At 48.5% G+C, this 24,990-nt stretch overlaps 1 protein-coding gene across 1 annotated transcript in view; it reads left to right on the forward strand.

Moving 5' to 3' along the window:
- The first annotated feature begins 3,514 nt into the window (after positions 1-3,514).
- LOC144731853 (uncharacterized) overlaps positions 3,515-24,990 on the forward strand; it is a 31,688-nt gene continuing 10,212 nt past the window's right edge. The window contains exons 1-4 of the mRNA XM_078613142.1: positions 3,515-3,586; positions 10,304-10,552; positions 12,118-12,519; positions 21,286-21,639. Coding sequence (XP_078469268.1) covers positions 12,144-12,519; positions 21,286-21,639 — 730 coding nt within the window. The 5' untranslated portion in view covers positions 3,515-3,586; positions 10,304-10,552; positions 12,118-12,143. The remainder of the gene's footprint in view (positions 3,587-10,303; positions 10,553-12,117; positions 12,520-21,285; positions 21,640-24,990) is intronic.

A 24,990-nucleotide genomic window follows, 5' to 3' on the forward strand; every position in this document is an offset into this window, starting at 1 on the left:
ACGGCCATCGGGAGCCAACCCCGAAGACAAGAGGAAGCTGCGGAGTGGTGTGCAGCTGCAGAGGAGACAGCCAGAAGGGCTGCGTGTTAGAGGCAGCGGTGTGGCTGCCAGGAGGAGCTGCGGAGAGAGAGAGAGACAGCACGAGGCTGTCAGAGCTGTGGAGAGAGAGGAGTTGCAGCGAGTACAGCCAAGGGGGGCTGTGTGAGAGAAACAGCAGCGGGGCTGCTGTTGTGGATCGGGCCGACATTGGAGTCAGCACCGTGGAGAAGTTACAGAGTAAAGACAGCCGTGTGGGTGTACAGCACGAACCGAATAAAGGACACTGAGCCAGACATCGTGGTCCAGTCGTTTATTACACAATTATAACAACAACAAATATAACCACAAATGTCAATGAATCCACCCCGACGCGACCGAGGGAAAGAAGATCGAATGGCCCTATTAGAGCCTGGTAAATTTTAGAGAAATAGTTTGAGAAAACAAAATTTAGCAAATCTTTTGGAAATGTAATGTAATGCAACACAGTGACAGAGAGAGAGAAAATTGCCTATTTCTCTCTCTAAAATTTACCAGTCTCTCATAGGTCCCTTTGCTCTTTCTCTCCCCCGGCCGCTTCTGGGTGGATTTCTACACATCTCTCTGTGTGTCTCTGTTCGTCAAATTTCACACTTAACTTCCAATTATAGCAATCTTTGGAGATCGTAATCAACCAGGCTATGCGTTAACTGTGTGTTAGCCGACTCTGTGTTGCATTACATTACATTTCCAAAAGATTTGCTACATTGTTTTCTCAAACTATTTCTCTCTCTAAAATTTACCAGGCTCTCATAGGGCCATTCGATCTTCTTTCCCTCGGTCACTTCGGGGTGGATTCATTGACATGCTAATTTCTCTGCTCCAGCAGCTGCTCCAGCAGACCCACCTCTCTCTCTGCCCCCCCCCCTCTCTGTGTCTGTGTTGTCTCTCTCTGCTTGTGTGTCTGTCTGTGTGTCTCCGTGTCTGTGTTTTGTCTCTCTCTCAAATTTAGTTCTACCTGATGACGGTTGCTTGTGTTGCAATCGCAACGTCGTACTCTATTATTTAATTTATTTTCTTTCTACGTGACTTTACAGAAAGAACCAGAGAGTAATTCCTGCAGTCACCAAAGCTTCAAATCAAGTTATAACCACAAACACCACAACCGCACATATACCCACAACCTACTCAACCACAATTATAACCACAACCAAAACCACCAAAGGCACCACAACCAGAGCCACCACAATTACAACCAACACTACAACCACCTATACAACCAAAACTAAAGCCAAGATTATAACCGCAAACACAACCACCATAACTAAACAACAAAAACATTGATGCAGATACTACACAACCACTGCATAAAGGGTCTTTATCTCTCTGTGGGTGGGTGAGTGGGTGGGTGAATGGCTGAGTGTGAAATGGACTCGAACCTGCACCTCTGCATTGCAAGTGCAGTGAGCTGACGCCCCCCGCGTGTGGAGGGGTAAAGTTGTGGGTACACCCACCTCGCTCCAACGGGTCTGGACCAGCGTGGAAGAGTAGACCAAATACTCCCCATAGCGGCCTCTAGTGGGGAGGCCATTTCTGCCACGACAACAAATCCGCCCCTCCAGATACAAAAAAACTAAATTTAACTCATCCCATCAGCCACAATCTGGCAGTGCCTCTCCTCATCATCAGCAGGGCCGCGCTCTGCTTGGAGCAGCGCCGTGAACTCAGCAGGCGCCCAGAACGTAATGGCTATGAGCCAGGCGCCTCCTCTGCCTCTCCACCACCGCCACTGCTGATGTGTCCACACCGTGCAAGGTTTTCACCTTCTTCGGGCTGAGTCGATGTAGAGGAGGACCAGCCAGCGAGCCGCCGCTTCAGCAGCTCGCGAGCTACCGATGGTGGCCGCGAGCGGGAATCCAAATCAGCCGCTCGCCACCCACAATGCACAGCGCTGCCTCCACTCGCCCCAGCCTCAGCGGAGGGAGGGGCGGGGAAGAGGGGGCGGGCCGAGGGGGGTGAAGAGGTGGGGCCAGGGGGTGGGCATGGGGGGGGGGCTCGGGTGAGGGGCTCAGGGCTCTACGTCTCGGTGGGCGTGGTCACCTGGTACCGCCCCCTCGTCTCGAGTCACGCGCTTCCCCCTGGCAGTTTGTCCGTTAGAGAGGCGGGGAGAAACTCTGGCGAAGGTGAGGAGTGGATCCTAGCTGTGGGTGGGTGGTGCGGTGGTGTGAGTCTGTGTGTGGTGTGAGTCTGTGTTTGTGTGAGTCCGTGTGTGTTTGTATCCGTGTGTGAGTCTGTGTGTGTGGAGTAGTTAACGCGCTGTCAACACCAGTGACGATTATATGAACCGGTCCTGGGCGTCCCCTAGGTCGACTCAGCCTCAAATGAGTACCTGGTGTGGTGTGTAAATATCGCCACTCGGAGACAAAGGGCGTGATGTTGGCCACCCGCGCACCGTGTATGCTTTTCCGGCCTTCATAGGTGATGCTGGCTAACAGCACTTGCCCCAACAGTTTATTTCAGCTATAAGGGGGATATTTATCTTTGTTGTTCGTGGTGGTGATGGTGGTGGTGTTGATGGTGGTGTTGTTGGTGTTGATGGTGGTGCTATTGGTGTTGTTGGTGGTGGTGCTGTTGGTGTTGTTGGTGGTGCTGGTGACGGTGTTGATGATGGTGATATTCTTGTTGGTGGTGGTACTGGTGTTGTTAGTGGTGATGTTGATGGTTTTAGTGGTGTTGGTGGTGGTGTCGGTGGTGGTTCCAAAGAGCCATCCTGGGTTTAACCTAGCTGGATTGTGTGAGGAACTCACAAATCCTTGAAGGATCTGGACACATTCCCACCAGTAAGCTCCTCCGGCAGGCAAGGCTGCGTTTGCTGGGTCTTGTAGCCCGCATACCCAAGCAGTTTCTTTTTGGCCGCATAAAGGGGGCTAAACGGCCACGACATGGGTTGTCGAAAATATGGACTGATGCTGTATGGGAGGATGTTGAGTTGAGTGGACTTGTGAAAGACTGGTACCAGCGGTGTAAATAGCATCCTTCACGAGGAAGCTCGTGAAGGAGGCTACTGGACAGTTGGAGGCAGACTGCCTCCAACAACAACTGAGGGCAGAGGAGTGACGCTCACAACGAGCGGCGGATAAAATTCGGCAAGTTGGCACAGTTGGGCATACAGCTGGTGTATCTACCAATCATCTCAGCCAACCTTTGGAACCTGGGTCTGTCCCGTGACGTCTTGTCAGCGAGCCTTCGACACTTCGTGTGGCCTGAAAGTGCACCTGGCCTGGCAAAGGCGCCGTGGTGACATCATCGCTACTTAGTGGCGAATGTCGGTTGTTCTTTTTGTGTTTAGTGTTGTGAGTGATTGGTGATGATGTGAGTCTGTGTTGATGATGTGGGTTCATGGTGTGAGTCCGCATTGTGACTTGACTCGTGTTGAGATGTGGGTGCCGTCACACCCCCTCGACTCTATGTGATCCTCGGCTTCGTCTCCTGTTTCGCACGCAGAGACCTGGACTGCGCGAGAGACGCTGTTAGTTCTGTGCACCCTGCTCTGCAATTGGCCACCATGGAGGTACGTGTGGCTCTTCGACTCGTGTGGTGAAGTATTAATGGACGTGTGCTCTCCACTCCGCGTGTGGCTACCTGTCACCTATCCATACACCTAAGTGTGCATCTGCTTGGCTGCCTGAGTGTGTGTGCATCTATCAGAGTATCTCCCCAAGATCCTCTCTGTGCACCTGCCTTTCTACGTTTTAATAATCTACTGTACTTTTATCCAGAGGTGTGGACTCGAGTCATGTGACTTGGACTCGAGTCAGACTCGAGTCATGAATTTGATGACTTGCGACTCGACTTGGACTTGCATAACAATGACTTTGTCCCACCTCTGCTTTTATCTATCCACTACTGGATGAAGGCCTCCTTCCTTGAGACCCTGCTACCCCTCACGATCCTGCGATGGAATAATCCACCAAGCACCGATTTTGTCGCTCCATCTTTTTAGCAGCCGTCCTCTCAGACGTGTTCCGATACTTGGCTGCACCTCCGTTATTGTTCTAGACCAGGGGTCTGCAACCTTTAAGACATAAAGAGCCACTTGGACCCGTTTCCGAAGGAAAAAATAAACTGGGAGCCGCAAAACCATTGCAACTATTAAAACAAATATAACACTGCATATATTGTTTCTTACCTTATTGCTATATACAGGATCGTGCAGTCAGCTGTCAATCTGAATAAAAAAAGGACTTTTTCACTTAACAATGTAAAATATATTTTTGCAAATTAATAGCTAAATTACCTGGTTAATGGGATTTTTGCTCCTGAACCTCAGTGCACAGTGACTGCACATCAGGGCTGTAAGACGTCACCTTCATTTCCACACATGCTTGCAAGCTGTCATCTGTGAGGCGTGATCGATGTTTGTTTTTAATATAGTTCATGTTGGAGAAGACCTGCTCACATACATATGTGGAGCCGAAGATCGACAGGACTCCAAATGCATACTTTTTCATGTTTATATAAGTGTTGGGGATGGCATTCCATGTTTCGAATACAAGTTTGTCCTGTTTGGGAAGGTTTTCAATATCACTCCATTTATGATTCTGAGCCAGAATGGCCTTCTGACGGGCAACATCCTCAAGAGTAGCGGTCAAGCATTTGAACTTGGACACCCATATATCTTTGTCGGCTATATCGGCCAGTTCCATCTCAAGATCAGGTTGACTTACACCTGCAAATGCAGTCATATTCAATAGGGATGGATCGATCGCCAGGGGAGTGACAGGGAAGGATAATGTCGTTTTTTCCTCTCTGAACTCACAGAATCGTTTCCCAAACGAACTTTGCATTGTGGTGATTGCAGACTTGAAATATTCCAAATTTATCGTATCATGACTTTGTTTGAACTCTCTCAAAGAGGGAAAGTGAGACAGTGTACCTCTCTGTAAATCTTTGACAAACACTGTCAACTTGCGCTCGAATGCCAAAACCTCCTCCAGCATGTGCAGGGCTGTGCCTCCTTTCCCCTGAAGGGTTGTATTTAGCGTGTTTAGATGTGCTGTCATGTCTACCATAAAATGTAATTTTTCCAGCCACTCTGGCTGTTCCAGCTCAGCAAAGGTGAGCTCTTTGCTGCCCAGGAAGGTTTTTACTTCTTCCAAACATGTGACAAAGCAACGGCAACGTTATTGCCTGTCACCGGGCGGGCAGTGTGGAGCGGAGCGGCGACCTGTCAGCAGCGGCAACGCCAGAGCAGGTGTCACAGTGCGCCTCCTCCCCTCGCTAGCATCCGCCCCGGAGCCGCGGTCAAGGTTCAAAAGAGCCGCATGCGGCTCCGGAGCCGCAGGTTGCCGACCCCTGTTCTAGACCATCAACCATCGTTGTTCCTCGTGGCCGTTGCATGTCCTGGCCCAGCCCTACTTCTCTTAACAGTTTGAAGGATGCCATTAACCTGCGTGTGTCCTTTAAATACACACGTGTCTCATTGTTAATCCAAGTGTGACATCTGACATTGGCCAAATATCCGAACGCTGAGAACTGACATCTCAGCAGGACCCTCCTGAATGTGGAGCCCAGGATCTCAGAGATCCTGGCTCAGTACTCGCCGCTTGCACTATCCCCCACATCTTGCTAAAGCCTATGTGGTGGACCTTTGTCTTTGTGCATGAGGAAAGCTTGGCTGTTTTGCGAATGAAAGGGACAACAAGAGGAGAGGATTTATTCGCGTCTTTCATGGAGTTTGCTAAAGAAAAAAAACTACGGATGGATAATCTTATTTCTGTCTGTACTGATGGTGGAAGAACAAAGGATTTGTAGCGCTTCTCCGTGAACATGAAAAGAGAGCCATCCTAAGTTTTCATTGCATTCTGCACCAGCAGGCGCTTTGCGCTCAGACGTGTGGCCAGGAGCTTGGTGAGGTGATGTCGCTGGTCATTCGCGTGATCAACTTTATTGTTGCCCGAGCTTTAAATGATCGCCAGTTTAAAGCTCTGTTAGAAGAAGTTAGGAATCATTATCCCGGTCTGCTTTTACACAGCAACGTGCGTTCGTTGTCAAGGGGGAAGGTGCTCAGCCGTTTTGCAGCTTGCCTGAGTGAAATCCGGACTTTTCTTGAAATGAAAGGTGTCAAGCATCCTGAACTAGACAACACTGACTGGCTCCTGCAGTTTCACTATCTCGTGGACATAACTGGCCATCTGAACCAGCTCAATGTGAAAATGCAAGGTATTGGAAATACAATCTCATCCCTTCAACAAGCAGTGTTTGCATTTGAAAGCAAGCTGGAAGTCTTTCTCAGGGACATTGAAACAGGTCGTCTTCTGCACTTTGAAAGACTGCGACAATTTAGAGATGCATGCTTAGCAAGTGACTCCACTCAACATCTGGATCTCCAGCAGCTAGCTGGCTTTACGTCCAATCTCCTGCAGTCATTCAAAGCACGTTTTGGAGAATTTCGTGCGCGCACTGGTCTTTTCAAGCTCATCACTCATCCACATGAGTGTGCAGTGGAGAAAGTCGACCTGACATGTATCCCCGGGGTCTCTATCGGAGACTTTGAGCTGGAAGTTGCTGACCTGAAGGCATCAGACATGTGGATGAGTAAGTTCAAGTCACTTAATCGAGAGTTGGAAAGTCTTGCGCGACAGCGAGCAGAGCTGGCGAGGGAACACAAGTGGACAGAAATGAAAAATCTTCAACCTGAAGACCAGCTGATTCTTAAAACTTGGAACGAGCTTCCTGTGACATACCACACAATGCAGCGTGTGAGTATTGCCGTATTGATCATATTTGGCTCTACATATGCATGTGAGCAGTCATTCTCGCATATGAGGAACATTAAGACCAACCTATGCTCACGTTTAACTGATGGAAGCCTCAACGCCTGCATGAAGCTCAACCTCACCACGTATGAACCAGACTACAAGGCCATCAGCAAAACCATGCAGCACCAGAAGTCGCATTAAAAGTAAGACATATTTAATTTATTATACGTTAAAAATACTATATGGCTCTCAATGAAATATATTTAGAAATATTTGGCTTTTATGGCTCTCCCAGTCAAAAAGGTTCCCGACCCCTGCCCTAGGCCATTGAGCTGGTTCAGATGGCCAGTTATGTCCACGAGATAGTGAAACTGCAGGAGCCAGTCAGTGTTGTCTAGTTCAGGATGCTTGACGCCTTTCATTTCAAGAAAAGTCCGGATTTCACTCAGGCAAGCTGCAAAACGGCTGAGCACCTTCCCCCTTGACAACCAACGCACGTTGCCGTGTAAAAGCAGACCGGGATAATGATTCCCAACTTCTTCTAACAGAGCTTTAAACTGGCGATCATTTAAAGCTCGGGCAACAATAAAGTTGACCACTCGAATGACCAGCGACATCACCTCACCAAGCTCCTGGCCACACGTCTGAGCGCAAAGCGCCTCCTGGTGCAGGATGCAATGAAAACTTAGGATGGCTCTCTTTTCATGTTCACGGAGAAGCGATACAAATCCTTTGTTCTTCCACCATCAGTACAGACAGAAATAAGTTTATCCATCGGTAGTTTTTTTTCTTTAGCAAACTCCATGAAAGACGTGAATAAATCCTCTCCTCTTGTTGTCCCTTTCATTGGCAAAACAGCCAAGCTTTCCTCACGCAGTCTGTCACCTGCAGCATACCTGGCAATTATACTGAACTGAGCTAGATGGCTAACGTCTGTTGACTCATCTAACGCGAGAGAAAAGTATGTCCCGGCGTTTATGTCCTTAATTTGTGTTTCCTCGACTTGATTTGCCATCATGATGCTACGATCGTGAACAGTTCTTGCTGACAGAGGCATGTCTTTTATTCGTTTGATTTTCTTGTCTTTATTTGGGAAGTCATCAAACAGTTCATTGGCCACATCAAGCATGAATGTTTTGGCATAATCGCCATCTGTGAATGGCTTTCCATTCCTTACTATTGCCAAAGCACCCGCAAAGCTAGCGGAATTCCCGTCACCTTGCTTGGTCCACACACGTAGTTGCTGCTGACTCGTCTGCACTCTCCGCTGTAGCTCTTCGCATGCCTTTTTCCTGCTGTCCCCCGCTGGATATTTCGATGCAAATGAAGCATGGTGCGTATCAAAGTGCCGCTTTATATTTGACCGTTTCATCGATGCAATTTTATCATTGCATATTAGACATACCGCAGATCCTGCTCTCTCCACAAATGCAAATTCCTCTGTCCACGCAGCCTGGAATGCACGGTAATCATCGTCTTTTTTAAATCCTTTATATTAAGTTCGCATGCTTGCTTGATTGCTTGCGTGCTTGCTTGCTTACGACCGTGCAAATCTTTCGGTCGTTTTTTAACCCACTTCCCGTGATCCAATCGAGCTGACATTTTCCACACAGACTCGTTGTGCCAGACAATTAATGTTCGTGAAAAAAAATTCCCAAAATTTTACACTTTTTAGGCAAAACAATTTTATTTTACATATATTCAAATAGAACTCATTCTTGGCTTTGGTTGAACGTCACAGTATAAGAGCCCAGAGCGTAACCCCTCCACAGGCCGTGGCGGAGTAGCGCAGTTGGTAGTGCCCTCGCTTCCCATGCCAAAGGTCGCAGGATCGATCCCCGCGTCCTCCACAGGCGAATATATTTTTAAATCCTTTATATTAAGTTCGCTGCCACGCATATAAAGGATTTATAGTGAAAAACTTTGTTTTTACGGGTTATACTTATTTTCTTTTCGCCATCTTTTCCGTTACAAGGGTTGAAGCGGATAAACTAGTTGGCTATCTGATCAAATGGATTTCTTCACCTTTACAATGACCCGTGACATGCTCGCGAGCCATAGGTTCCCGACCGCGGCCCTAGGTGGAGGAAAGAGTAGGATTCGTGGGGAGCTTAGGTGAGGATAGACCGAGGAGTTAGGCGGGTACCGGGACGGTCCACGGGAAGGACCAAGTGTAGAAGTGTCTACCTCGGGTGTGTTCCGGTGATACTGTACGTGAGTGTAGTAGTTAATAAACTGGCAAGAGCCCTTACAGAGAATCTCGTCTCCGTGTGAGTTTACACCACAATACACGCACAAACTAAGCCGAGGTACTATGGTTTGGGATATTAAGTAATTTTCTTCTTCACAATTTATAGTTACCGGAACCATACATGTCAACCCATACCGTGTGCCCGCATTCCTGGCCAGGGAAATTGAGTTTTCAGGTCAATACGGCATGTAGCCGTTTCAATATGGCCAAAATTAGTTTTTTATTTGTTTGTTTCTCTCTTGTGATGGGACTTTGTAGGATGCACGTTGAGATTTATAAGGGGCACGGGGTGACCAATAAGGTCTGAGTTGGTCTGTAATAAGGTAGGCACTTATAAGGGATTGACAGGTATGCGAAACAGTTCATTTGTGTGGTCGCTGGTTCAGAAACTTTTCCTAAAAACAGTGCTCCCTTGATTGGTCGTCGGCCTGTCTCTGTTTCACCGTGACTGCCACGAACCTCTCTTTCGACGGGAGAGGAAGAGTTTGCGGCAACGGTCCTCACGATTGGATGTGAACGTTTAGTGCCTCCATTGTGTGGACCGCACTGCCTCCCGCTACCCACGCAGGGGCTGCACTGCCCTCTCATACCCACGCAGAGGAATGCCCACCACGGGGTTCGCTCGTCACTTTGGAAATCGCGCGGACTCCACTGCGGTTCGTTCTGATTGGCAGCGCGGTCATTGGCGGCTGGGAGCCATGGCTTGATGAACTTGCTACGTGTGTGTTGTATGGCTGTTGCGTATGTGGACCTATATGGACGTTGAACTTCTTTCGCACCGTACGTAGCCAAACGCGCTAATCAGAGACGCGGGGGAAAGGACAACACTAAACAACACGAAGCAGTTTTAAAGGAGTGAGTTTTACACCGGAAGCCACGGTGCCGGCTCAGCTGTGCCACGGCCATCATTACGAGGCCCCGCTCCCCACCCTCGCCACGCGCCGTTCCTATGCCGAGGCCGAGGACTGCCACCGCGAGGTGCCTCCCACCCCGCCGTCGACAGCAGAGCCGATCCGGGCCTCTGTCGATTACCGCACGCGGAGCGATTTCGAGGGATCGCGATGCAGATTTTAAAAATCGATTCGTCTGCGGTCTCCTCAGCGCTGCTTGCCTCGGGCGTGCCAAGGGGCTCAATTCCACCCCCGCCCCAACCACCACCGCCACTGAGCCTCAACGAAACGACCGTGGCGCGTTGCAGCCCGTGCGGCCGTATCCTCGCCAAATGATCGCGTACCTTAAATTCACGGTGCGATTCGATTCCCTCATCATCCCGCAGCACCAACGCACAGAACGGAATCGACAGTCGCGATTCTTTCGTCGCTCGGGCCTGGACCGCCGCGCGGCGCCCGCGTCTCCCGCCACCGCCGCCGCCTCGAGGTTCGACTCCCGCTGAGGAGTCCCCGCAGAGGAGCCCCCGAGGTCCCCGCGTGACCCCGCGCGTTCCGTCTTCAAGTGGCAGAACGCGTGACCCCTCCCCCTCCGCGGCCTGGGAGCGGTGCCAAACAGCCAACTCCACCATCACCACGTAAACTCAGCGGCGCTCACCCCTCGCGACATCGCCGTGACTGAATACATCGCTCACCGTCACTGCATCACGATAACCTATCACTACTTTGTTACATCGCTCAGTCACTAAGATCACGATAACCTATCACTACTTTGTTACATCAATAACCGTTACTCGCCATCCACGACATCCTCACCATAACTACATCACCTTCACTCGCCATCACGATATCACTCACCATCAATACATCACTATATCACCATCGCTACATCACTCACCATCACTATATTACCATCGGTCAGTACCTGTACTACTCTGAACGCCACATGACTCTTCATGACATCACTGAGCATCATTCACCATCGCATCACTCGACATCATAACATTGACGCAGCAATATTACACCACTGCGTCGTGAGATAACAATCATATCAGCAATCGGCATGACATCACTAATTTCACTATATCACCCACTTCACTACATCACTCAACATCACTGTCTGACCCATTTCATATCAATCACCGTCACTGCGCCCGGGCATATCTTGCACATTTATATTTAATTGCCGTAAAAAAATGATGTTCAATCCGTCCTGTCTATGGACCTGGATTTGTTTCCCAGGAGCATTTAAACTCAAACCTTCGTATATTTTACTGTACTGTTTCTCGTCAGCCCTCTCGTGCTCGTTAAGCCAATGCTTCCCCAAATACATTGCGCGCACATTTTACTGCTTATGAATTTGTAAGACTCGGCGGCTGATGGACGTTATATCACACCCCCACTGGTAATGATTTTAAGTCAAAATGTTAATTTGGTTGCCTCTGCATGAGACCTGTCAGTAGTCGTTACATCTTCAATTACATCTTGGGGTGGCAGTGATGAATAGTCAAGGTGGTGAGTGGTGTAGCAAAAAGTGACTGCGTTTGATTCTGTGAATTTGGCGCCTTTCTGTGCGGAGATGTGTCTGTTCTCTACTTCTGTATTGGAATCATCCGGGTTCCCCCGGGTTTCCGCCATAAAAACAAACCTCAACGTGAGTTAAAATTCGGAAAATGAATAAAAGTATACCCACAAATTATCCTGCAGTCTTTGCATAACAATCATCGCCCCCTCGTGGCAGACTAATGCCTTATTAGGTTGTTGAGTCACCTTAGGCCGCGCATGGACGACTGCCAATCGGGGGCACGGATCTGTGCTTGGAGACGATTCGTTACACGCAATTTAATCGCACGTTCGTGCATTAAATCGCACTTGCACAAGACTTTCGACTGTGAGAGAGACATAATATTCTCCATGACCCGGCTATGTGCACCACTTATAAAATATGAGTTAGGTTGCAGTATGTTTATGGCACTGCCTTGTTCGGTTTGGTCCAGTTCATGATACTGTAGAAATGCAGTTGACATTGTATAACTTATACTTGTGTGTGTTGTAAAGTTTGAATTTGCCCCTCTGATTAAGTGTACCCTTTGCAAACGAGACATTCCATCTCGACGGTTTATCCAGGTGAAATGTTTTAATTTTCGTTGGTGGCGATGAAGTCAATGATCTTTCCTCCCACGGGGGCCCCTGGGCCATGCAGGGAGTCTCCCGGCACGAGCGACGAAGATGCCGAGGCCCCAGGCTCAGCGCGGTGCGGTGCAGGGCGAGGAGAAGCCCTACGTGTGCACGGTGTGCAACATGAGCTTCACGCAGATCGGAAACCTCAAGGACCACCAGCGCATGCACACGGGCGAGCGGCCGCACGTGTGCATGGAGTGCGGCAAGGATTTCCTGCACTTGTCCTCGCTGCGAGCCCATCACCGCACGCACACAGGCGAGCGGCTGCACGTGTGCAACGAGTGCGGCAAGGGCTTCTCGGACACGTCCAACCTGAAGAAGCACGTGCGCACGCACACGGGCGAGCGGCCCTACAAGTGTGATGAGTGTGGAAGGGGCTTCTCGCAGGCGTCCACACTCAAGGTTCACCAGAGGTCCCACCGCGGTGAGTAACTTACTGCTCATGTTTTTTTCTGGTGATGATGCATTGTTATAATCTTCAGCAGCAGCAAAATAACTGTGTAATATCGAATGTGGCTGTTGAGGGCCTTAACAAAATACGAATTAGCACACTGTGAAGGCTTGTAAAGGAAGAGGACACCTGCTCTTAAAAATCCCACTGATAGAAAATGTTTTGCGGTGGAGACTTTGCATGCTACATATTATTTTTGTTGATTATTTTTGTCCCGGCCATCAAATTTTGTTCTACCTGATGACGGTTGCTTATGTTGCATTCGAAACGTCGTACTCTATTTTATTTATTTTCTGTCTACGTGAACCAAAGAGTAATTCCTGCAGTCATAAAAGCTTCAAATACAGTTTGAACCACCTCTACGAGGAGGATGTAAGCTGTTTTCTCTCTCTCTCTGTGTTTCTGTTTGTCAAATTTCACACTTAACTTCAAATTTAGCAATCTTTGGAGATCGTAATCAACCAGGCTATGCGTTAACTGTGTGTTAGCCGACTCTCTGTGTTGCATTACATTACGTTTCCAAAAAAAATTCTAAGTTTGTTTTCTCAAACGGCCTATTTCTCTCTCTAAAATTTACCAGGCTCTCATAGGTCCATTCGCTCTTTCTCTCCCCCGGCCGCTTCGGGGTGGATTTCCACACATCTCTCTGTGTGTCTCTGTTTGTCAAATTTAACACTTGACTTCTAATTTTAGCAATCTTTGGAGATCGTAATCAACAAGGCTATGCGTTAATTGCGTGTTAGCCGACTCTCTGTGTTGCATTATATTACATTTCTAAAAGATTTGCTAAATGTTGTTTTCTCAAACTATTTCTCTAAAATTTACCAGGCTCTCATAGGACCATTCGATCTTTTTTCCCTCGGTCGCTTTGGGGTGGATTCATTGACATGCTAATTTCTCTGCTCCAGCAGTGCCCCAGCAGACCCACCTCTTTCTCTGCCACCCCCCCCCCCCCTCTATTTCTCTATTTAAGGCCTCGACACAGAGGCATTGGGTCTCTGTGTGTCTATGTTGTGTGTCTCTCTCTGTGTGTCTATGTTGTCTCTCTCTGCTTGTGTGTCTGTCTGTGTCTCCGTGTGCGATGCGGTAGCTGTCTTGGTTCAATGGATAGCCAAAAGCCGCTGCGAGGATGACCAGAGTTTGCGTGATGGTTTATGCTCCTTGACGAGATCAGCAAGACATTGTGGTTCATTTGTGGCAAGCACTGTGTGTAATGAGTAGCACCTTATAATGTATTCGGTTGGCAACTAGAAACCAATGCAGCTCAGTGAGTCCTGGACGGACACGGTCGGATCTTGCAGTACCCATCACGACACATACCAGCAATTTTTTTACACTCTGCAGCTTGCTTATCTTTTTGCAAGAAGTTTTGTAAAGTAGTGATTTGCAATGATTATTGAGCTTTGTCGATATTATGCTACGCACCACCGTGGTGGCTATGTCACGACTCAATAGTGGTCGAATGTGTCGTAGAGCCCTGAGATGAAAGGACTTGACTATATTTTGCACGTGATCAAACGACAAATTCTGGTCGAGTATGATGCCGAGGCTCTTTAGATGAGTAGAAAACTTTAATCCTGGAGTTCGTGACTGCCACACCTGATCCTCCCACACCTGATCCTCCCACACCTGATCCTCCCACAATATTTTTCACCAGCGCCTGGGTGCCAACCAGCAGAATGTCAGATTTTTCTGGATTAAGCAGCATTTTTTTTCATGCAAGCTACACGTGCACCGCTAGTGTGCAATTTTCGAGGTTGCCGAGGCTCTCAATATCTAACTTTGAATTCACTGCAGTGTACATTTGTGGAAAGCCCACCTCAAGAAGCACAACATGCTCGCCCCAGGCAGCGAGGTTGGGACGTCAGCGTCCGCGAGCCACCTAATGCAGCAAACACTGAGCCGGTCAGCAATCCCGGAGAACGCGGTGGTTGATTTTGTTATCGAAGGTGCAATCTCTTTGCGAGCCGCCGGCAGCGACAAGTTAAAGACCTTGGTCCACACATTGACGCAGGGATACGAAGGTCCCGTCGACACGCACCATCATTCGCAGGATTGTCGGGCATCACACTATCATGCTGCCCATCGTCGGGGCGTTCTTCTCCAACCTGGACGTCGCCATCTCACTCACCATCAACGGGTGGTCGAACCGCAACCTGAAGGGATTTTGGATGGTCACGGTGCACTGGATCGACACCAAATCTGGTGCGTTGAAGTCCATGCTGCTGACGATCCTCGATGTGCAGTCTGAAAGCGCTGTCGGCAAGCGCATTGGCACCATTTTGCTTGAGCACCTCCAAAGTCTCGGGCACAACGTCTCAACTAAGCTGCTCGCTGTCACCAGCGACAATGGCTCCGATACGATCAGTGCTGTCAAGACGTTGTTCGCCCTGGTCAGCGCGGATGCCGGATATGAGCAGTTGGGGGTTTGCCACCATATTCGCTGCGTGGATCATTCGGTCCAGATCGGCGTCGTCTAAGTTCTCAAACTGATGAAATCGACCAACGCCGAACTGCGCTCATCAATATCAGGTGCAGCAAGGTCGCCCGGCAGTCGTACCGCCGCAAGGCCTAGATTGCCAAGCTCGCCAGCAAGGAGCCGACACACCAGGACTCGCCGACCAGGTCGAATTCGACGTTTGACATGGGCGACGACGCCATGAAAAAGTGTGTCCCATTGGACATTATCATGGTGCGCTTCTAAGATGTGATCGGCGTCGGTGCTTTCTGAACTGCAGTGGGCAAACATAGAGGGCGTGACAACATTCCTGTGAATGCCAGGTCATGACCTCGTTGGCGGCAGACCGCAAGTCGACATTGGATCTCGTTCCGGTGACGATGGAGAATCTGATCCGTCATTGTGATCGCTCTTAGAGCGATCGATGAGTTCTTGACCGCGATGGGGATGAAGGCCGAGCTGGTGTGGTACCGCGACTTCCTGGTTCAGGAACCTGCCATTGTGGCATCCTACTTGAATCCACAGCTGCCGAAAACGAAAGACCAAGACGAGCTGGCTACACTGAAGGCCACGTTCCGCTCTGTCCTGCAGCATCGCTACTCGGACATGCACACGATCCCGACGACGGCAGTCGCTGCCCATATGGAGGAGGGGTCGCTGTTCAGCACCTTATTTGGCAACGTAGGCAGCTCCATCGATGACGGTGATGAAGTCGATAGATTTCTGAGCATGGGCGTCACGACCGCCAGTGGTGTGATGCAGTGGTGATCTCCCCGCCTGCGAACCCGTGAATAGCGGAGCCGGGTGGGAGTTCACATGCGTTCGTCAGTCGCGGTCGTAGACGCTTTTCATCCAGTCCATGTGCTTGCGCTCGTGGATCGCGGCCAGCTGCCTGAAGGTCCCGTCTAAATGGGCCGGAGCGGTGCAGGATCTTATTGCCTGTCGTTCGTCCGAGGACGACGGCAATGACGAACTTGATCAGGTCGTCATCGACCAAGACGTCTGGGATGAGGAGGTTATGGAGGACGGTGTCGTCGACAGCCTCAACACCCGATTCAAGAGTATTCTATATGAATAAAGCGGTCTACCTAGCATTTACCTGTTATAAACCTTTTTCATGTGTATTACCCCGGTAATTACCCTGTAATTGGGTAATTTGTGTGGGGTAAGTGTAAAAGGTAGGGTAAAGGTAGGCTCGTTATTTTTACCTTTTACCTTACTTTGCCGCGGTCTACCCCTGTGGTACGCCGACAAGGTACGGCACAGGCGATTACTGTTCGTTGCTCACCTTGATGAACTGTGATCGACCATGTAGGTATGACTCAATCTACCCCAGTCCCGTACCCGATACACCAAACCTTGACCTTAGCCGGCCGATATGGATCTCATGGTCACTGGTGTCGAAGGTGGCTGAGAGATCGAGGCCAACCAACGCTGCGGCACACTGGTCATCCATGGTCTTGTCGAGATCATCAGTGATCTTTGTGGAACTTCCGGTATGCCGACTGCAATGGGTGGAATCTGCTCATCGAAGTGACGTGGGGAAGAAACCGCTTAAGACACCGGTGCTCTATGACCTTGGAAATCGTACTCAGATTTGAGGTTGGGTGATAGTTTGTGGTGTCACTATGGCTCAAAGCAACTTATTGCAGGAGTAGTGTTACCTGTGCCATTTTGAACCAGTCTGTGAAACAGCTCTCGCTTAACAAAAGATTTGGCAGGTGGACAGTCAGCGGTGCAAGCACGTCCGAGCATGATTTGAGAATCGACATGTGGATGTAGTCGAACGCGATGTCATATTTTGGCAGCCGTGCTATGAACATTGACACTTCTGCCGCCGATATTGGTGCCAGTGTAATAAAGGACTTCGCCACGCACTGCCTGGTCTCTGTCACTCATTATTTGGGGTAACACCCGCACCCCGCTGGTCCTGACACCGGACCAGCTGCTCCTCACCAACTGACCCGGAGCCCTTCCGGGCTCCCACATATATCCCCTTCACCACGTGATCCTGTCTCCTTCCTCTCACCACGCCCTTCCGAACCTTCCAGATCTGGCCTCCGCATAGCGCCCTGCTGGCTCCACCCCTAGGTTCCGCCCCCTCTCACCTCGCTTCCGATTGGACCCGAGGTGAGCGGTGGACCTTCACATACGCCCCCATACTGGCTCCGCCCCCCAATACCCCGGGCCGTATGATTGGCCCAGAGGCCAGCAGCGAACCCCGCTTACGCTCGCATTACACCAGGGTCTCGAGTTTTGCATTGGTTGCAGGTTGATGAAACTCAGATGGCAGACTGGGAGAATGCGTTGCAATGAGTCACTTTTTGGTTATTTCGGTAAAGTCACGTAGAAAATAAAATGTAATAATAATAGAATACGACGTTTCGATTGCCACACAAGCAACCGTCATTAGGTAAGAATGAATGAGAAAAAAACATAGTAAACTTAGAAACACAATGCAACACAACACATAGAGCAGGACAACACAACAGCCAACACCCCACCTGGCTGACCATGCTCCTCCAAAGAATGACAAAAAGAAAGACAGCGCCACTGTGTCGAGGCTTGAAATAGAGAGAGGGGGGAGGGGTTGGGGCAGAGAGAGAGGGGGGGGATTGGGGCAGAGGATCACGCTTCTCATTCATTCTTACCTGATGACGGTTGCTTGTGTTGCAATCGAAACGTCGTATTCTATTATTCTTTTATTTTAGACGTTATTTTACCGAAAGAACCAAAGAGTAATTCCTGCAGTCACAAAAGCTTTGAATCTAGTTTTCAATGAAGTCAGTTGGCAGATCTGCAGGCTGCTCTGTAAGCAAGTCGGACAGTGTCAAAACAAGTTTTCTTCCAAAGATGCTCTGGCCTCCTTTGCATCTGCTCCGCAGCGATCGCCTCCGGTGACAACCATTGACTGCACACTTTCCCCATTCTTTTTTTGCTTGTTCGCATCGGCACGAGTACATCAAGAACAGCAGTCATGTCATTTTCTAATTAAGCTGCAAATGAATTGGCCGTCGATGCAGGATTTAGATGACCGGATCTTCTGATGGAAACGGTCTTGGTCCAGTCATTTCCAGTCTGATATCGTTGTAATGGGTGGGTGAATAGTCAGTAATACCACTTTGCACCTCACAAGACTTTGATCTGAAATACCCACGTTTTAGATAACAACATTGGTCACAGTTACGGCCTCAGTGGATGTGATCCAATATGTTTCCTAAGCGACATGTTGCACTGCTGACGTGTTGGGTTAAACTGTGACCATCGATAATCTTGGAGAGATCACTGTCCGGGACAGTTCAGGTCACCGCAGATGATGTAACGAGAGCCAAGTGACCCACCATCTAGCAGACCGCAAAGCTCGGAAAGGAATTCCAACAGCGGTGAAGATGGCGGTCGATAGATGACAGCGATTGTAAGCCTCCGCATGCTGTTTGGTATTTTCACGAGTCTCTCAGGACTTTCACGCTGTGAATCAGTGCGCCAGGCTTCCCGCGACGGAGCTGATGTACAATAGCCTATCCTAGATTTGACGTTTTCGTGACTGCAAGGATCCAACCAAAGAGTCTGAATAGCCTATCCGTTAGGTGCAGCCTCACGCTTAATTACGTCCGGTGAGTTTTCATATACCTAGGTTTCGGTAATGGCCAATATGTCAAGTCCACAATCTTTGATTAGATCTTGGATCAGCACCATCTTGTTTAACTCTGGAGCGTGTGTTGATTAATCCCTGGTCCAGGCTTTGACTCGATATCCGACAGCAGCAGTATGGCGACGAAGGCACTCTTCTGTGATCGTGTGGATGTAGGGCGAAAGATGAACTGACCAGATCTGTAGCACAACTATTTGCGAGGCATCGCAACAAGTGACTAACACAGTCGGGTAGGGGGTCGCCATTTCCACAGCAGTACGTAGCATAGTGGGTGCGGAACTCGAGTAGTTTGAACTGGAAAGTTGACCGATCAACACTTCCTTCTGCACGGTGGATGCTGGGCCGAGTCTGCTGGTGAGTCCCACCGCAGTATCGGTGACGTTTGGATGAGACAAAATTGATTTGTCGATCTAGGCCAAGAGACGTTCCGGCGTATAGAGCGCTATTTACAATGTTTTAAACCGTCGTGTGAGCCTGAGAAACTTGGTTTAAAAAATCTACATGAAAATATCTTGAGTGGTAGCTGTGGAAGTTGAGTTTGTGTGGCGACTGCACTGCTGTGGATTTGACATCCCCACCTGAGCTGTGCAAGGGGCAGGGGCACAACAACCTATTTCACGGGGGGGGGGGGGGTGACTATGAAATATACGACTGTGGGCCCGCCTCCTTTCTGCCGACTCACTTTTACTGAAATAGCTATGGATGTTTCTAGCCCGTATACAATATGTAGGCTATAACTAGTTTAACACGTGGGCTTTCGTGACCGATATCCATTACTAAAGGTTTTTGGGTTAGATCGCGTAAGTATATATATGTGTCGTTAAAACCCGCCATGACCCAACACAGCCCCCCACATTGTGCAAGAGCGCAGAAGCGTGGTCAACACATCTACGCCTCTATTTAATGAATGAAACAGTAAGATTTCTCCACAAATCTGGCTATCGCCTGATGAAGCTAGTTGTAATTGCTGGCGAAACGTCGTACTCAGATTGTAAATGTTGTGGCTTGGCTCTCCAACACACCGGTGTACTGTACTAGTGACGAATTGGCATGTTCTGTTTACGTGACAACCTTTACTAGTTGGCTGTGTCGGGTGGTGGCGGGTTTTAACGACACATATTTACGCGATCTAACCCAAAAACCTCTATTGATTTGAAGCTTTTGTGACTGCAGGTATCCATACTCTTTGGCTCTTTCGGCAAAGTCACGTAGGTAGAATAAATAATAGATCACGACGTTTCGATCGCAACGCAAGCAATCGCCTGATGACGTTTCGATCGCAACGCAAGCAATCGCCTGATGACGATTGCTTGCGTTGCGATCGAAACGTCGTGATCTATTATTTCTTCTACCTATGTGACTTCACCGAAAGAACCAAAGAGTACCAAAAACCTCTGTTATGGCTTATCCGTGTATTGGGTTTAGAGGAAGACAGTCTTATGGTGACAGTATTAATAAGAGGATTTAAAGATAACAATACTCACAATTAAGTTATCATCCGTTTTGCTTTCATGCGCATGTCCGCAAAAAAGCCTGGTGGTGTTCAGTAGCAAAACACCAGCAGTAGTGCTACTATATTTTACGCTGTGGATGTTCACAAATATTTTTCATTTGTAATAATGCTTTTTGGTATTTATGGTTAATTGTTGGAACATTTTTTTTAACAAAAATTTCTTAACATTTTTGTCCTTGATAATTGGTTTTTTACCCTTCTATCTGGCAACAAAACTGACACCTTATTACAAGGAGTCATGTTTGCATAGACCACAATACCTGTAGTCATAATGCAAACAAAAAACACAACTCTGATAATGTGCACTGTCACCATGAGACTGTCTTACTGACAAATGAGGTTCCAATGGTGTAAAATTTTGTCCTTGTTTATCATCTGTTGATTCGGGGCCCCGTTGTGGCCGACTGGGCCTCTATGCATCGCATGACACTGCATACCCCCCATAGTTGTGTCCCTGGCAGGGGGCATGTGTGATCTGAGCACTGCTGGAAATCCCCTTGCCAGTTTCTCCCATCTCTGTGTCTGTCTCATTTTCCCCGTTCCATGATTCACTCTGTCGGTACCTTCTTGTGGCCATCTCCATATTTCTCAATCTGTTACTTTGTCACCAATTCTCACTTTCCGTCTCTGCGTCTCTGTGTCCACGTTTTTGTTCACCTATTTCTCATTTTCTATGACTCACCATGAAATTCAACGTTATCTCTCTCGATGTCCCTTTCCAAAGCTCGTTTTTTTTCAATTGCACTTTCCGTCTTTCTACATGTCTCTGCAAATCCACGACTGTCCAATCTCTTTCACACTTGTGAATTAACGACTTCTAAAAGCAGCAGGGCATTCCGCTGGGGTATTGAATCCAAGACTAATCTCATTCCTATTGGTGACAGTGTGGTGACACGGACAAGTGCTAGCACATTCGCCGCTTGTTGCTGAGGTTCGCGGTTCAAATCCAGTGGCTGCCCTGGTCATGACTGCAGTGTGTAATAACTGTTAACACACTCCACGCCGTCTGCTTCGCAGTGGATGTTACAGGTCACCATTGACTCGGTGAGGCTTTCCCGAGTAAATGAGCGTAATAGTAAAAACTTTATAAAAAGAGCTTATATTTTGATTGTGCAGAGGCTGCAGAAAAGCAGTGCGTGCGCATGGCGGCTGAGAAGGCGTCTGCCGTCGACACCAAAACCCCCAAGAGGCGGCAGAGGGGCAAGGGCCAACAGCCGCACGTGTGCACAGCGTGCGGGAAAGTCTTCAAGCACCTGTCGTCCCTCAAGGTCCACCGGACCATCCACACGGGCGAGCGGCTGCACGTGTGTGACGAGTGCGGCAAGGGCTTCTCGGACACGTCCAACCTGAAGAAACACGTGCGCACGCACACGGGCGAGCGGCCCTACAAGTGCGGCGTGTGCGCCAAGGGCTTCTCACAAGCGTCCACCATGAGGATTCATCAAAAGATGCACTCCCTGAAGACGCCGGGTTCGTGTTTATCCCTCTACCCTCGCCGCACTGCACAGTGTAGGCGAGCGTTACTCATCTCGTCACACAATGTTTGCTAGGACAGGGGTCTGTAAAGAAAATAACAAGAATAGCCATTCTTTTTCGAATTCGGTAAAGAATATATATATTTCAAGAGCCACAACGCATGTGAATAATGCCATGAAGCAGTCCTTAAAGAGCCGCATGCGGCTCCGGAGCCGCAGATTGCCGATCCCTGTACTAGGGGTTCCTCGAATAGCACTTAAATGGGAACTCTTCTTATCCACGGCCCTATTACCCGAGACTCCTATTATCTGCGACAGCTGTATGATCCTTGGAAACACCCATTATCCATGGTCCAGTTTCTTCATATTATCCCTGGTAAGCCTCAATTTCGTAAAGCAACAATGCAGTGTGACCAAAGGAACTGCATGAGCACCACTTGATTTTATCACGAAAACACGTACACACACACAGACCCTTACAAAGACAGCCATACACAGACACGGATACAGACAAGCAGACAGATGGTGACACACAAAAAGGAGGAGACATACACACGGAGACACAGACACACCACGTCACACACCACACCAACACACCACACCAACACACCGTCACAATAAGTACCGTTATTTGCCACTAAGTGGTGGTAATATTACCACGGCGCTTCTGCCAAGCTAGGTGCACTTTGAGGCCATGTGCAGTGGCAAATGCTCGCTGGCAGGACGTCACGGGACAAACCCAGTTGCCATAGGTTGCCATACCCGAATAGTCCCCTCTATCCAGCCAAACAAAAGCTGTTTGTGCAGGCTGTGGCTGGACATGCGGCCTATATACCCCAGGCAACGCAGCATTGTCTGCTGGAGAAGCTCACTGATGGGATTGTGTCATGATCTTTCAAGGATTTGTGAGCTCACACAATCCAGTCTGGTTAAACCCAGGATGGATTGTAGGCACAGATGTTCCATTAGAGGGTCTCACATTTCGCAAGCATAGAGAAGGGAGGACATGACTGGCCAAGAAGACCGGAAGTTTCATGCGGATTGACAGACCCAGGTAGCTTCCACCCAGTGTTACGGAATGAGACCTCTGCTGTCAAATCGGAGCTGATCAACAGCATATTACTCAGGTACAGAAACCTCTCTACTCTCTCCACAACTGCCCCATAAGTAATAGGGAGTTGAGGGGGTGGAGTGTTGGATGACACAAAATACCTAGTCAGGTGCTTAGTTTTGGTGGGGCTGATGGTAAGGCCCCACCTCTTAGTAGTATGCTCCAGTTTCAACAGCAGTGTATCCAACTTATTTGAGTGCACAGCAACCACCAGATCATGAACATATATAACATGGTTAACCAATAGGGAGCTATCCCTCGACCGCACCCAGGCATCAATCAGCCTCCCATTGTATCTGTACAATGGGAAGTACAGCCATGGAAAGCTTTTCGAACTATGTGGTCGAAAGAGATGTTAAATAGTGTAGGAGCCAGAGGACATCCCTGTCGCATCCCAAGGTGACTCCTGGCCATGCAGTATTTACCTGGGCCTGCCCACCATCATGAAAGTCCTTACGATTGTGAGCAGTCAGGGACTCCGAAAGCACGAAGAACAACCCAGAGCCCTGGCCTATTGATGGTATCATAGGCCTTGACCACGTCAATATAGCACAGATGTAGGTCCTGTTGGAATTCCCTGCAGCTCTGCCGTAGCAGACGGCCAGAGAATATGGCGTCCGTGCACTGCCGCCCCGGCCTGAAACGACATTGGGGCTCTGCAAGCCTCTCCTCAGCGTGCTGCCTGGCAAGACCATGTTAAATACTCCTTGCTAGGACCTTTCCCGGCACACTGAGGAGGGAGATAACCCCAGTAGTTGTCACAGTCTGTGCGGTCCCCCTACTTAAATAGGGAGACCACCAGGTCATACTTTCAATCCTGCGGAACCCATCCAGACTGTGGTAATCTATATACAGTGGTACCCCGGAGATCGAACTTAATTCGTTCCAGAAGGCCATTCGAACACCGATTTGTTCGAACACCAAATTAATTTTCCCCATAAGAATTAATGTAAATGACATGAATTGGTTCCAGACACAAGAAATCTCTCATTATAAAGCATTTTTACACAAAGTTTGCAGTAATTACATGCATAAAATCATACAAGAAACAAGAAATAAATGGAATAAATGAATAAATATATGGAATAAATGAAATAAATGAACTTTGAACTTCACTTTACCTGTAGTAAGGAGAGTTTATGGCTTGAGTGGAAGGTGGTGAGGAGGAGGAGGTGGTGGTGTTATTGTTTGGAAGGGGAGTCCCCTTTGTCTGGGCAAGCATCATACACGCTGGCCATACGCGTCTCAGCCGTACAGGTTTTTTCAAGTCGCGATTGCCCGTTCAACCTCCAAATTTCGTTCGGTTTCTGGGGCAATTTTTTTTCGGAAATATTCGAACTACGATTTGTTCGAGTTCTGGTGCGTTCGATCTCCAAGGTTCTGTGTATAAAAGGGAAATTTGTGAATGTGTCTGTTAAACATGTTTAGCGTACTTCCCGACATGCAACAAATTGAAATTTGCCATGTGGGTACTTTCCAGACTGTACACCATGCAAAAATTATAAAAATAAACTTTTTTTTGGGGGGGGGGGGGGCGCAATAATGCATATATTTTGCACGGCAAGTGAGCTGTGACGTCACATCTCTGTCATGTCACCCAAACCCTCTGCGTTGGCCCTCGCACAAATGCGCAGCTGGGGGAGGAAATAATGGATATAATATACTAGGCTACAAACTTTAAATTTGCCATGTGGCTAGCTCCCATTCTGTACACAATGTAAAACGTTTAAAAATATACTTTTGTATTTGGGGGGGGGGGGAATCACCATGAAGTGTGTGGCGTCAACCCTCATACAGGACTGGCGAGAATGGATATCTGGAGAGCGTTTGTGGTATCGATTAAACGGGAATAGGCCGATTCTAAATAAATCTACAACCTTCGATTCCTTTGCTCGATTTAAAGAATCGAATATTGGCGCGCGAGCTTAAGTTTTTATTTCCACTGCGCGTTGGATTTTATTTTAATCAATGAGGTAATGATCTAAGTTTTCTTTTCATTTGTATATGTTATGTTTTTAAGTTTTAAGAAGTTTCTAAATTTATTTTTCTCCCGGGCAATCTACACACACGCCACCCACCCACACACCGTCATGCATACAACTACACCACACACACCACGTCACACACACCACACATCACAAACACCATATACACCACTAGATACACACCTCTTGACCCACACCAGTTCACACACAACATGTGACCCAAACATATAATAATGCAATTTAATCAAAA

Source organism: Lampetra planeri, chromosome 40, assembly GCF_965212315.1.
Source record: "Lampetra planeri chromosome 40, kcLamPlan1.2.h2, whole genome shotgun sequence".
NCBI classification, from domain to species: Eukaryota; Metazoa; Chordata; class Hyperoartia; order Petromyzontiformes; family Petromyzontidae; genus Lampetra; species Lampetra planeri.